The sequence below is a fragment of the Muntiacus reevesi genome, chromosome 12 (assembly GCF_963930625.1).
Source record: "Muntiacus reevesi chromosome 12, mMunRee1.1, whole genome shotgun sequence".
NCBI lineage: Eukaryota > Metazoa > Chordata > Mammalia > Artiodactyla > Cervidae > Muntiacus > Muntiacus reevesi.
In genome coordinates this window covers 49603996-49618382 of record NC_089260.1, presented here as the reverse complement: position 1 = coordinate 49618382, position 14387 = coordinate 49603996, and the positions used below count along the sequence as shown (strand labels likewise).

At 40.8% G+C, this 14387-nt stretch overlaps 1 protein-coding gene across 2 annotated transcripts in view; it reads right to left on the bottom strand.

Annotated features, from left to right (window-relative positions):
• Positions 1-14387, bottom strand: part of CYP7B1 (cytochrome P450 family 7 subfamily B member 1) — a 229059-nt gene that overhangs the window by 3653 nt on the left and 211019 nt on the right. Inside the window, exon 7 of one of the 2 annotated variants that reach the window (XM_065902661.1) lies at positions 1761-1804. The exons of the other annotated variant lie outside the window; for it this stretch is intronic. Coding sequence (XP_065758733.1) covers positions 1780-1804 — 25 coding nt within the window. The 3' untranslated portion in view covers positions 1761-1779. Of the gene's footprint in view, positions 1-1760; positions 1805-14387 lie in introns of those variants that run through there. 2 annotated transcript variants of the gene reach the window in all.

The following is a 14387-nucleotide window of genomic DNA, read 5'->3' as shown; positions in this document are numbered from 1 at the left end:
TAATCTCTTACATAGATGGGCTGCATTTATTTAATCACACATTAATTGTAGGGAGTTGGGTTTTTCCCAACTTTTCTGTATTATAAACAAGCCTTCAAATAATATCTCTGTGTATAAATTTCCATCTGATTTTCTGATAATTTATTTAGAGACTATTCCCAGAAGTGGAAATACTCAGCAAAGAGGAATGGAAACATATGACCTTCTAGATGTGTATCGACAAATTGTTTTCCAGAAAAGCTTGCATCACCTGAGTTTCCATCCACCTATTAGACAGTGTTTGTATCACTAAACCATTTGCATTTGGGAGCATTAAATTGATCAAAACTTGTGAATGTAATTGAGCTAAAATTTTGATTTCTTTGAACACTTTCATCCTAATGTGAAATGGTCATTTGTTCATTAAGTAGTAACATCTCTCTTCTTTTGGAGAAGGTACTCTGACAGGGAGAATATCAATTTTTCTATTGTATCTACTCACAGTATAAAGAGTGGAAAGGATTACTGTCTACCATTCTGACCTGGTCTAAAGGAATAGAGGGGGAGCAAGTAGAGGGACTTTAATTCCCAAACTTCTGCCTGGTAATGGAATAGCAAATGTTGCTGAGTCTGTTGCTTGATAAGTCTCAGAGCATGATCTAGAAGCAGAAGGATGAGGAAAGAAGAATGGACATTGCTCTGCCTGATAATGTAATGGTCTGCCTTGCCTGTAGGAAAAAATCTCTTCTTTCTTACTACCTAAAAGGTACTGTCTGCTGTTGGGTGATGTGTATGTGTGGTCTCTTCACAATTATATGCCAGATTTTACATGGTCACTTGGCACAGAGGCTGAACTCAGAATAGCTGAGGCAATAATAAGCATTTGTTGGCATCAAATGTCAAATTGCTTGCTTAGTCGTGTCTGACCCTTTGCAAGCATGGGGACTATAGCCCGCCAGGCTCCTCTGTGCATAATATTTCCCAGGCAAGAATAGTGGAGTGGGCTGCCATTTCCTCCTTCAGAGGATCTTCCTGACCAAGGGATCGAACCCACGTCTCCTATGTATTTTGCATTGCAGGTAGATTCTTTACCCTCTGAACCATCAGGGAAATTTAAGTGCTCTATCCAGGAACTAAAACAATAAGCACAAGTCTTACCATTTTCTCGCTCTTGATTTAGACCTTATTTTCTTATACACTGACTTCATTCTCTGTTGGGCTTTCTCCACGGACCTGTCCACGTGGACCTCACCAGCTCCATACTTTCTGGGACTTTTAGTGTCTAAGATCTCAAAAAGAGAGGGTGCCTCTTTTTCAATCATTTTCCAATCAATTCAGGATAAGTCCTACAGAGGACTTTGACACATCTTAAAAATTCTACCCATTTTTGTACCAATCACCAAAGCCAGGAAGGATGTGGTACTCTGTGTATTCTTTGCTGGTCAGTTGCTGAGTTGTGTCTGATTCTTTGTAACCCCATGAAATGCAGAATGCCAGGCTTCTCTGCCACCGAGGAAGGACAAGGATGACCATGAAACAATGAAGTCAATGACCACAACAACGTGTGTGCTCAGTCATTCAGTCGTGTCTGAGCCTTTGGTGCCCCAAGGACTGTAGCCTACCAGGCTCCTCTGTCCACGGAATTTTCCAAGCAAGAATACTGGAGTGGGTTGCCACTTCCAATAGCATACCTCAACCTAACTCAAGTACAAAGTAGACAGACTCAACACTAACAACTTGAGAGAATAAGATGGCCTATTGCCAGAGAAGAAGACTATTTACCTTGCTCTCTATTATTCTTCAACATTCAGGGTCCAGCATTTCACTAAAAACTATGAGATACACACAAAATCAAGGAGAAAAAAAAAATCAGTGCATTGTTAGAAGATAAAGCGAATGACAGAATGAAAGCCGGAGACACCCCAGATGTTGGCACTGTCATGCAGGAACTTTTATAAAACTACAGCTAATCTGTTCAAGGATCAAGTATAAAATATGGGCAACATGCGTGAACACATGGGGAATTCAGCAGGAAGATGAAAATGATAATTAAAAGCCAGAAAGAAATGCTAGAAATAAAAATCACCCACAACAGAACTTTGGCATACGTAAAGCAGAACCTGATAGTACTGAAAAGAAAAATAGACAAATCTATAATTAAAATTAGAGATGTCAACACTTCCCCCCCAGTAACCAATAAATAACACAAGTAGGCAGAAAATCACTAAAGATATTGGAGACCAGAACATTACCAAACAAGCTGATATAACTGACATTTATAGAACATTTATTCACCCCAAAACAAGATACAAATTCTTTTCAAAGGCACAGTGAGCATTTATCTAGACAGACCATGTTCTCGGATAAAAACAAATCTCAGTAACATAAAAGGAATGAAATCATAAAAGTACCAAGAAGTTCTGAAGTCACTGTACATTATATGTTAATAAGAAGACAAAGTCAACTCTTTCATTGTATCATACATAAAAATTAACTCAAAATGAATCACAGGCCTAAATAAAAGTGTTAAAACTATAAAACTTTTAGAAAAAAGATACATAAGTCCTTGGTATAGGAAAAATTTCTTAAATAAGATATAAAAAGCACAAATCATACAGGGAAACATTAACAAATTGGACATTATCAAATTTAAAACTCTCTATTTTTTTTTACCTTCTACTTTCCTTGAAAAAAAACCATGAGTTTTTAAATTTCTCTGGAATTTATTAAAGTCTGATTGTTTTTTTCTCTACCACTGCTTATAATTCAGAAAGTCATCTTCTTCCAGACTTTGAGTTAAAAAGGTCTCATATCCTTGTATCTCTTTAGGGACTTAAAATGAAATGGTTGAAAGTTACAACTATTTCCACTATGATCACTGACTATAAGGATCACACACTGCTTTGTATGTAACTATTACAACTACTTTGTAGTTTTCTGTTTGTCACGCTTTCTCCTTCTATGGGAAGTCTCATGAGAAGAAATCGCTCTGCATTAATCTCTGACCACAGTGTTCGGCACATGATAAAGACTTCACAGTGGTATGTTGAGAAATAAGTGAGTGATAGGGGCCTGAACAACTGGGCCTTATCCCTCCCCCTTCCATGGCCATGGGGTCAACACAGGCCTACTCAACAGCACTCTTTATAAAAGCTAAATTCTGCTTCTCAGCATCTTGTGGTGTAACCTACAAAAACCAAGCCAGTCTCACCAGAGAAACATCTGTTCAGTTCAGTTTAGTCCCTCAGTCATGTCCGACTCTTTGCGACCTCATGGACCACAGCACACCAGGCCTCCCTGTCCATCACCAACTCCCAGAGTTTACTCAAACTCATGTCCATTGAGTTGGTGATGCCATCCAACCATCTCATCCTCTGTTGTCCCCTTCTCCTCCTGCCCTCAATCTTTCCCAGCATCAGGGTCTTTTCAAATGAGTCAACTCTTTGCATCAGGAGGTCAAAGTACTGGAGTTTCAGCTTCAACATCAGTCCCTCCAATGAACACCCAGGACTGATCTCCTTTAGGATGGACTGTTCAGATCTCCTTGCAGTCCAAGGGACTCTCAAGAGTCTTCTCCAGCACCACAGTTCAAAAGCATCAATTCTTTGGCACTCAGATTTCTTTATAGTCCAACTCTCACATCCACATATGACTACTGGAAAAATCATAGCTTTGATTAGACAGACCTTTGTTGGCAAAGTAATGTCTCTGATTTTTAATATGCAGTCTAGGTTGGTCATAACTTACCTTCCAAGGAGTAAGCATCTTTTAATTTCATGGCTGCAGTCACCATCTGCAGTGATTTTTGAGCCCAAAATATAAAGTCAGCCACTGTTTCCACCGTTTCCCCATCTATTTACCATGAAGTAATGGGATCGGATGCCATGATCTTAGTTTTCCGAATGTTGAGCTTTAAGCCAACTTTTTCACTCTCCTCTTTCACGTTCATCAAGAGGCTTTTTAGTTCCTCTTCACTTTCTGCCATTAGAGTGGTGTCATCTGCATATCTGAGGTTATTGATATTTCTCCCAGCAATCTTGATTCCAGCTTGTGCTTCATCCAGCCCAGTGTTTCTCATGATGTACTCTGCATATAATTTAAATAAGCAGGGTGACAATATACAGCCTTGATGTACTCCTTTCCTGATTTGGAACCAGTCTGCTATTCCATGTCCAGTTCTAACTGTTGCTTCCTGACCTGCATATAGATTTCTCAAGAGGCAGGTCAGGTGGTCTGGTATTCCCATCTCTTGAAGAATTTTCCACAGTTTATTGTGATCCACACAGTCAAAGGCTTTGACGTAGTCGTAAAGCAGAAGTAGATGTTTTTCTGGAACTCTCTTGCTTTTTCAATGATCCAACGGATGTTGGCAATTTGATCTCTGGTTCCTCTGCATTTTCTGAAACCAGCTTGAACATCTGGAAGTTCTCGGTTCACGTATTGCTGAAGCCTGGCTTGGAGAATTTTGAGCATTACTTTGCTACTGTGTGAGATGAGTGTAATTGTGCAGTAGTTTGAGCATTCTTTGGGATTGCCTTTCTTAGGGATTGGAATGAAAACTGACCTTTTCCAGTCCTGTGGCCACAGCAAATTTCCAAATTTGCTGGCATATTGAGTGCAGCATTTTCACAGCATCATCTTTCAGGATTTGAAATAGCTCAACTGGAATTCCATCACCTCCACTAGCTTTGTTTGTGGCGATGCTTCCTAAGGCCCACTTGACTTCACATTCCAGGATGTCTGGCTCTAGGTGAGTGATCACACCATTGTGATTATCTGGGTCATGAAGATCTTTTCTGTACAGTTCTTCTGTGTATTCTTGCCACCTTTTCTTAATATTTTCTGCTTCTGTTAGGTCCACACCATTTCTGTCCTTTATTGAGCTCATCTTTGCATGAAATGTTCTCTTGGTATCTTTAATTATCTTGAAGAGATCTCTAGTCTTTCCCATTCTATTGTTTTCCTCTATTTCTTTGCACTGATCACTGAGTAAGGCTTTCTTATCTCTCCTTGCTATTTTTTGGAACTCTGCATTCAAATGGGTATATCTTTCCTTTTCTCCTTTGCTTTTGGCTTCCCTTCTTTTCACAGCTATTTGTAAGGTCTCCTCAGATAGCCATTTTGCTTTTTTGCATTTCTTTTTCTTGGGAATGGTCTTGATCCCTGTCTCCTGTACAATGTCATGAATCTCCATCCACAGTTCATCAGGCACTCTGTCTATCAGATCTAGTCCCTTAAATCTATTTTTCACTTCCACTGTATAATCATAAGGGATTTGATTTAGACCAACCCCCCTGAATGGTCTAGTGGTTTTCCCCACTTTCTTCAATTTAAGTCTGAATTTGGCAATAAGGAGTTCATGATCTGAGCCACAGTCAGCTCCCGGTCTTTTTGCTGGCTGCATAGAGTATACATTCTTTGTGTTCTGCCTTTCATGACATTGGAGGGCCTCACTACATTACTTGCAATGAAGGGGTTTTCTCTGCTGGAAGGTAGTATAGCTAGAAGTTTAGACCATAGGCTGTGGAAACCAAATTTGTGAGATTAAAGGCAAGTTTTGCTTCTCACTGGTTTTGCAAAGATAGTATCTTTCTCTATAAGATGGGGAAAGTACATCTCTGATATGGCCATTTTGAGGATTAGTTAAGATAACGTACGTGAATCTAGCACCTAGGAAAGACACAGTGAAGGTGAGATCTCTTTTTGTTAGCTATATTGTTGTTGTTGCTAAATCATGTCTGACTCTTTTGCAACCCCATGGACTGTAGCCCACCAGGCTCCTCTGTCCATGGGATTTTCCAGTCAAGAATACTTGAGTGGGTTGCCATTTCCTTTTCTAGGGGATCTTCCAGACTCATGGATCAAACCCGAATCTCCTGCATTGGGAGATGAATTCTTTACCACTGAGTCATCTGGGAAGCCCCTTTATTAGTTATGTTCTCCCTCTATCCATTTGACTGAGGGTTAACATTTCACTGAAAGTTTGCAGTGAAAACTGTACAGGCTAGTACATTGGGAAGAGGCGGAGGGCCAGGGGCAACACTGAGTTGTATGTTCTCATGCCCACTGGCCTTGCTGGTTGGAAGAAGGCAACTCTCTTAACATCTCTGGCTATGTTAAGAATGAGAGGCTGTGTCTAACCTTCCCGGATTCTGTGGTTCTGGGATTATCCCGCAGGATGGCCACAATTGACAGAAGAGTGTTCTCAGCAAGCTTTGCTCTTGTGCTCTGTCTCCGCAGAGATGAATCATTATTTTTCATCTCATCCTGTCATCAGGGTCCCTCCATTATCCTGATGTCTCCACTGACACATATGCTGAAAGGTCTGAGAGCCTGGGCGCCACCCTCACTCAGCTTCATTCGTGCCGTGATTTCTCACCTATGGAGAACTGTTCTATTTGGGTATCATTCCAGCAGCTGGCTCTCTCCTGCTCTTTTTATGTCTCTTGCTTGCTTTACAAATTAGAGAGAAAAATTCTTTCCTCCTTTTTTATTTCTGTCATGGGGCTGAGGGCTGAGAGAAAGCTGATCTTCAAATATCTCTTTCTAGATGCTCAGACAACAGGAAATCGAAGGGCACTGTAGAATTTGCTTTTAAGCTAAAGTAAATACATCTGGGATTGTACCTGCTGGGTTTCTGGGCTGTAAGTAAATACTAAACAAGTGGTTATTTCACCAGGATTTTAAATACAGGCTCATTTGCTTCTGTGGAATTCTAAGTGTGACTCGTTTTTTAAATGACTGGTGAAGAGAGACCACAAACTCTGTATTCTAGGCAAATGGTGTAACCTCCCAAGGCCATCCACCATCTGCCAGCCAAGTGTCTAAATTGCTCCAGCGCAAATCCCACTCCAGTAAACAACATTAACCAAAAGGTTCACATTGCTGAATCATTTTCAAGTCCTGAAAAGTGGTCCACACTGACATTCAGCATGGCATGAGGGAAGAAGACATCACTTTAGAAGAAGGGTGATCTGAGTTTGAGTAATTTGCAGTAAAGTGTGAAGACTAATAATAATAAAATCATAGTAGATCTTGCTTACTGGCAACTTACTCCTTCCTGGCCTGGGCTCAGCACTTCACGATATCATCTTGTTGCATTCTCAACACAACTCTTGGAGGTGAACACATTACCTACTTTTGCAGATGACAAAAGGGAGGCTCTGAGAACTTCAGCGACCTCACCTCAACTCACACAGATGGTAAATGGCAGAACCAGGATTCATACCCTGTCCTACTGGAAACCCAAAACTGCTCTGAATCAGTGGTCTCCTGAATCAGGACTCCGGGCAAGCGCACTTCCTCGGCTATACACGTGTCCCCTGAGGAGCCTGAAAAAACAGAAACCACTGGCTTTGTCCTGGGAGATACTGAATCAGAGCTCTCAGATGTGAGCCAGGAAATACTTACAGGGGCCACAGCCCAGCATACACTCTACAATAACCCCTGGGCGATGGCATCTGGTCCCATCACTTTAGGGCAAATAGAAGGGGAATAATGGAAACCGGGGCAGATTTTATTTTCTTTGGCTCCAAAATCACTGCAGACAGTGACTGCAGCCATGAAATTAAAAGACGCTTGCTCCTTGGAAAAAATGCTATGACAAACCTAGACAGCATATTAAAAAGCAGAGACATTACTTTGCCGACAAAGGTTCATCTATTCAAAGTTATGGTTTTTCCAATAGTCATGTATGGATGTGAGAGCTGGACCATAATGAAGGCTGAAGTGAAGTGAAGTGAAAGTCGTTCAGTCGTGTCCAACTCTTTGCGACCCCATGGACTATACAGTTCATGGAATTCTCTAGGACAGAATACTGGAATGGGTAGCCTTTCCCTTCTCCAGTGGATCTTCCCAACCCAGGGATCAAATCCAGGTCTTCCACATTGCAGGCAGATTCTTTACCAGCTGAGCCAAAAAGGAAGCCCAAGACATTGGAGTGGGTAGCCTCTCCCTTCTCCAGTGGATCTTTCCAACCCAAGATTCAAACTGGGGTCTCCTTCATTGCAGGTGGATTCTTTACCAACTGAGCTATCAGGGAAGCCCTGAAGAAGGCTGAGCACCAAAGAATTGATGCTTTCAAACTGTGATGCTGGAGAAGATTCTTCAGAGTCCCTTGGGCTGCAAAAGAACAAACTAATCTATTCATTGCAAGGACTGATACTGAAGCTCCAATACTGTGGCCATCTGATGTGAAGAGCTGACTCATTGGAAAAGATCCTGATGCTAGGAAAGATTGAGGGCAGAAGGAGAAGGGGGTGACAGAGGATGAGATGGTTGGATGGCATCACTGACTCAATGGACATGAGTTTGAGCAAGCTCCAGGAGATGGTGAAGGACAGGGAAGCCTGGCATGCTGCAGTCTGTGCGGGTGCAGAGTCAGAAATGACTTAGCAACTAAACAACAACAATAATAATCCATGGACTCTGGATTTGTGGGAGAAAATTGCAGAAAGAGTCTCTAGATTGTGGCTGAAGAACAGAGAAAGACAGCTGGGCTTGGAGGTAAAAACACAGGCTCTCATATTTGGGACAAGTTGCTTGATGGTGCTGTCCTCAGATTCACACATCTAAGACAGGTGTCACAGCATATATCCCCTGTGTCTTCTAGCATCGTCCAAGGTTTCAATGAAGATCAGAAAAGATCATGGTAGAGTGCTGTATACACACATATCATATACATATTACTCTAGTATTCTATTTTTTGAATGCCCTGGGTAGAGAAGACTTCAGTGCTCTATCCAGAACAATGTAGATTCTGTTTTCACAATTTTTTAAAACTGAGGTATAGTGTGGATCAGTGGTAAAGAATCTGCCTGCCAATGCAGGAAATGTAGTTTCCATCCCTGGGTCAGGAAGTTCCTCTGGAGAACAAATTGGCAACCCACTCCAGAATTCTTGTCTGGGAAATCCCATGGACAGAGGAGCTTGGCAGGCTACAACCCATGGAGTCACAAAGATTCACACACAACTTAGTGGCTAAGCAACAATAGCTGGTTCACAATATTCAATTGTAAATCTCACTCCCCACACCCACTTCCCAGTGCCCTTGTTCATGACCACCAGCACCTAGGGTTCTTCTGAAGGCTGCCCTGAGGCAACCAAAATTACTTTGTCCTTAGAGGTTTTCCGGGTGTCAGGGAGGACTGGAAGCCCTCCAGGCTCAGATCCAATTCTGAGGCAGAACCTTCTCTGAAAATTTCCCTCTGCAGGAGCAGGACTCTAGGATTATACCTGAGATCACATCCTCACATGGCTTTTCCCCCTTTCCTGTCCCACCTTGCTCATCCCCCACCAGTCTCTCCTAGGAACCCTTCTATAATAAACTGCACAGGAATCTTCCACTGAAACTCTGCTCTAACCTAACCTCTAGGTTTCCTCTCAGTCTGACAGCAGTGCCGTTCTATCCAGGACCTAAGGACACAGACCCTCATCACTTTGCCTGCATCTTTCCTTCTTCCCAAGCCCAGCGCCATCTTCTAGTTTGAGGTTGTGATGGAGTTCTAGACTCTCACCCTGATCACCAACACTTTTTCTCCTGCCTTTCAGTTGAAGGCACTGGGAATGCTGGGGGCGGAAGGCAGCCCAGGAGTAGACTGTGGCCCATTTGCTTGTGTGCATGCTAAGTTGCTTCAGTCGTGTCCGACTCTTTGCAACCCTCATAGACTGTAGCCCGCCAGGCTCCTCTGTCCATGGGATTCTCCAGGCAAGAATACTGGAGTGGTTTGCCGTGCCCTGCTCCAGGGCCCATTTGCTTGGTAAGTGCCAAATCTCTTCCCAGAGGCAGTGAATGAAACAGCTGTTCAAATGGGAGAAAGGGGAAAAGAGGAGAAATTGATGGGGTGATACTAGTTCATATTTCCAAAATATTGTTTTACCACATGAAACTCAGTATCACAATTGCTTTTTTTCATTTTTGCTTACTGTTAGCTTGCTTTTTACTCCTTGGTTCTCACTGGTAAAGATTTTGGGAAAGAAGTTTCCCCACTGTTCAGTTCAGTCACTTAGTCGTGTCCAACTCTTTGCGACCCCATGAATCGCAGCACGCCAGGCCTCCCTGTCTATCACCAACTCCCGGAGTTTACTCAAACTCATGTCCATCGAGTCGGTGATGCCATCCAGCCATCTCATCCTCTGTCGTCCCCTTCTCCTCCTGCCCCCAATCCCTCCCAGCATCAGGGTCTTCTCCAATGAGTCAACTCTTCACATGAGGTGGCCAAAGTATTGGAGTTTCAGCTTCAGCATCAGTCCTTCCAGTGAATATTCAGAACTGATCTCCTTTAGGATGGACTGGTTGGATCTCCTTGCAGTCCAAGGGACTCTCAAGAGTCTTCTCCAACACCACAGTTCAAACATCAATTTTTCGGCGCTCAGCTTTCTTCACAGTCTAACTCTCACCTCCATACATGACCACTGGAAAAACCATAGCTTTGACTAGATGGACCTTTGTTGGCAAAGTAATGTCTCTGCTTTTTAATATGCTATCTAGGTTGGTCATAGCTTTCCTTCCAAGGAGCAAGCATCTTTTAATTTCATGGCTGCAGTCACCATCTGCAGTGATTTTCGAGCCCAAAAAATAAAGTCTGACACTGTTTCCATTGTTTCCCCATCTATTTCCCATGAAGTGATGGGACCAGATGCCATGATCTTAGTTTTCTGAATGTTGAGCTTTAAGCCAACTTTTTCACTCTCCTCTTTCACTTTCATCAAGAGGCTTTTTAGTTCCTCTTCACTTTCTGCCATAAGGGTGGTGTCATCTGCATATCTGAGGTTATTGATATTTCTCCTGGCAATCTTGATTCCAGTCTGTGCTTCTTCCAGCCCAGCGTTTCTCATGATGTACTCTGCATATAATTTAAATAAGCAGGGTGACAATATACAGCCTTGACGTACTCCTTTTCCTATTTGGAATCAGTCTGTTGGTCCATGTCCAGTTCTAACTGTTGCTTCCTCACCTGCATACAGGTTTCTCAAGAGGTGGGTCAGGTGGTCTGGTATTCCCATCTGTTGAAGAATTTTCCATGGTTTATTGTGATCCACACACTATTAGTTTCCCACTATTCTCTTTCGAGTGGCAGATGAAGGTTCCTCTAAATAGGACTCCATGCTGCCGGATCCATCTATTTGACTTCCTTATCCTAGGCTGAACAGGATCCGTAGGCTGCGAGGGAGGTCAAAACTCCTAAAATTTCTAGATGAAAGGAACAGCTCTGAGCACTAGGAAGTTTAGCTATTTGAGCAACCAAATATTTTTCACAATATGGCTGTTTCACTTTAACTTATTCAAGCTACAGTAGGAAATTCTCAGCAGAAAAAATAAAAACCTGAACTCTTAGAGTCAGTACATCCTTCTGCCTGAATATTGAACATCTATAAACCTCAAAATAGCTGTAAGAAACTATTTTAGGGAAAGGATTGACACAATGATCCTAAAATGAATGTTACCAACTGTTTCACATCCTATATTTAAAAAGCATCTGTTTACGTTGTTTTGCTCTGCTAATGATTGAAATCTGAATGGTTTGATCATCTTTCAAATATCAAATAATCTTTATTTTGACAAATGCCCTTATTGGTTCAGGATTTCAAACCCAAGTACCTAGAATGAAGCATCATAGTCAATTTTGTTTGTTTGTTTGTTTGTTAATTTTTATTTTATTTTATTTTTTTGCCATTAAGAGGAGCAACTCTAGGGCCTTAGGGATCATAGAATCACCTTACATCCCAACCTACTACCTGGTGCAGACCATGTGATGCTAAAATAGATAGGTGAGAATCAGAACATTTGCCCCCTCAAACAGCTGTTTCAGGGGCACAATGAGAAACAGTGGGAATGGCTGGTATTTTACTTATGGCTAACAGACTTAGGTTTTTAACAAATGACCAAGAAAACTGGATTTTTTTAAAAAATAAACTTATGACTGAGATGACTGAGATGGCAGAGGAAAAGATCAATTTCCAATCAATATGGAAAAACTGATTAAAAACTCTATAAATAATTCAAACTCAGGGCCTGTAGCAATAAGCTACTTAATGTTTATGGGAAGGGAGAAACACAAAGCCCATGAATGAAGAAAAAGGCATCAATACTTTTAAGTATTGAATTGAAAAAAGACTGAATTTCATTTCAATATTCCTTCAGCAAAATTTTATCTTGTTTGTTTTATATTTTTTGGCTATACTGCTAAGCACGTTAGGTCTTAGTTCCCCAACCAGGGATCAAACCCATGCTCCCTTGCAATGGAAGCATGGAGCCTTAACCACTGGACCACCAGAGAAATCCAGTAAAACTTTAAATGATGCTTATAAACATAATGAAAAACCTGAAAATAATAATAAAAAATACTATTTTTTATGATGATACATTTCATATGATGGTACATATATAAGAACATTTAAAAATGTATATACCTTTGGATAGCAGCCATCCTGACTGGCGTGTAATGGTACCTCATTGTGGTTTTGATTTGCATTTCTCTGATGATGAGTGATGTTGAGCATCTTTTCATGTGTTTGTTAGCCATCTGTATGTCTTCTTTGGAGAAATGTCTGTTTAGTTCTTTGGCCCATTTTTTGATTGGGTCGTTTATTTTTCTGGAATTGAGCTTCAGGAGTTGCTTGTATATTTTTGAGATTAACCCTTTGTCTGTTTCCTCATTTGTTATTATTTTCTCCCAATCTGAGGGCTGTCTTTTCACCTTACTTATAGTTTCCTTTGTTGTGCAAAAGCTTTTAAGTTTCATTAGGTCCCATTTGTTTATTTTTGCTTTTATTTCCAATATTCTAGGAGGTGGGTCATAGAAGATCTTGCTGTGATTTATGTCAGAGAGTGTTTTGCCTATGTTCTCCTCTAGGAGTTTTATAGTTTCTGGTCTTACATTTAGATCTTTAATCCATTTTGAGTTTATTTTTGTGTATGGTGTTAGGAAGTGTTCTAGTTTCATTCTTTTACAAGTGGTTGACCAGTTTTCCCAGCACCACTTGTTAAAGAGATTGTCTTTTTTCCATTGTATATCCTTGCCTCCTTTGTCAAAGATGAGGTGTCCATAGGTTCGTGGATTTATCTCTGGGCTTTCTATTCTGTTCCATTGATCTATATTTCTGTCTTTGTGCCAGTACCATACTGTCTTGATGACTGTGGCTTTGTAGTAGAGTCTGAAGTCAGGCAGGTTGATTCCTCCAGTTCCATTCTTCTTTCTCAAGATTACTTTGGCTATTCGAGGTTTTTTGTATTTCCATACAAATTGTGAAATTACTTGTTCTAGTTCTGTGAAAAATACCGTTGGTAGCTTGATAGGGATTGCATTGAATTTATAGATTGCTTTGGGTAGAATAGCCATTTTGACAATATTGATTCTTCCAATCCATGAACACGGTATGTTTCTCCAACTGTTTGTGTCCTCTTTGATTTCTTTCATCAGTGTTTTATAGTTTTCTATGTATAGGTCTTTTGTTTCTTTAGGTAGATATACTCCTAAGTATTTTATTCTTTTTATGGCAATGGTGAATGGTATTGTTTCCTTAATTTCTCTTTCTGTTTTTTCATTGTTAGTGTATAGGAATGCAAGGGATTTCTGTGTGTTAATTTTATATCCTGCAACTTTACTATATTCATTAATTAGCTCTAGTAATTTTCTGGAAGAGTCTTTAGGGTTTTCTATGTAGAGGATCATGTCATCTGCAAACAGCGAGAGTTTCACTTCTTCTTTTCCTATCTGGATTCCTTTTATGTCTTTTTCTGCTCTGATTGCTGTGGCCAAAACTTCCAACACTATGTTGAATAGTAGTGGTGAGAGTGGGCATCCTTGTCTTGTTCCTGATTTCAGAGGAAATGCTTTCAATTTTTCACCATTGAGGGTGATGCTTGCTGTGGGTTTGTCATATATAGCTTTTATTATGTTGAGGTATGTTCCTTCTATTCCTGCTTTCTGGAGAGTTTTCATCATAAATGAGTGTTGCATTTTGTCAAAGGCTTTCTCTGCATCTATTGAGATAATCATATGGTTTTTATCTTTCAATTTGTTAATGTGGTGTATTACGTTGATTGATTTGCGGATATTAAAGAATCCTTGCATTCCTGGGATAAAGCCCACTTGGTCATGGTGTATGATTTTTTTAATATGTTGTTGGATTCTGTTTGCTAGAATTTTGTTAAGGATTTTTGCATCTATGTTCATCAGTGATATTGGCCTGTAGTTTTCTTTTTTTGTGGCATCTTTGTCTGGTTTTGGAATTAGGGTGATGGTGGCCTCATAGAATGAGTTTGGAAGTTTACCTTCTTCTGCAATTTTCTGGAAGAGTTTGCTGGAGAGGGTGTGGAGAAAAGGGAACCCTCTTACACTGTTAGTGGGAATGCAAACTAGTACAGCCACTATGGAAAACAGTGTGGAGATTTCTTAAAAAACTGG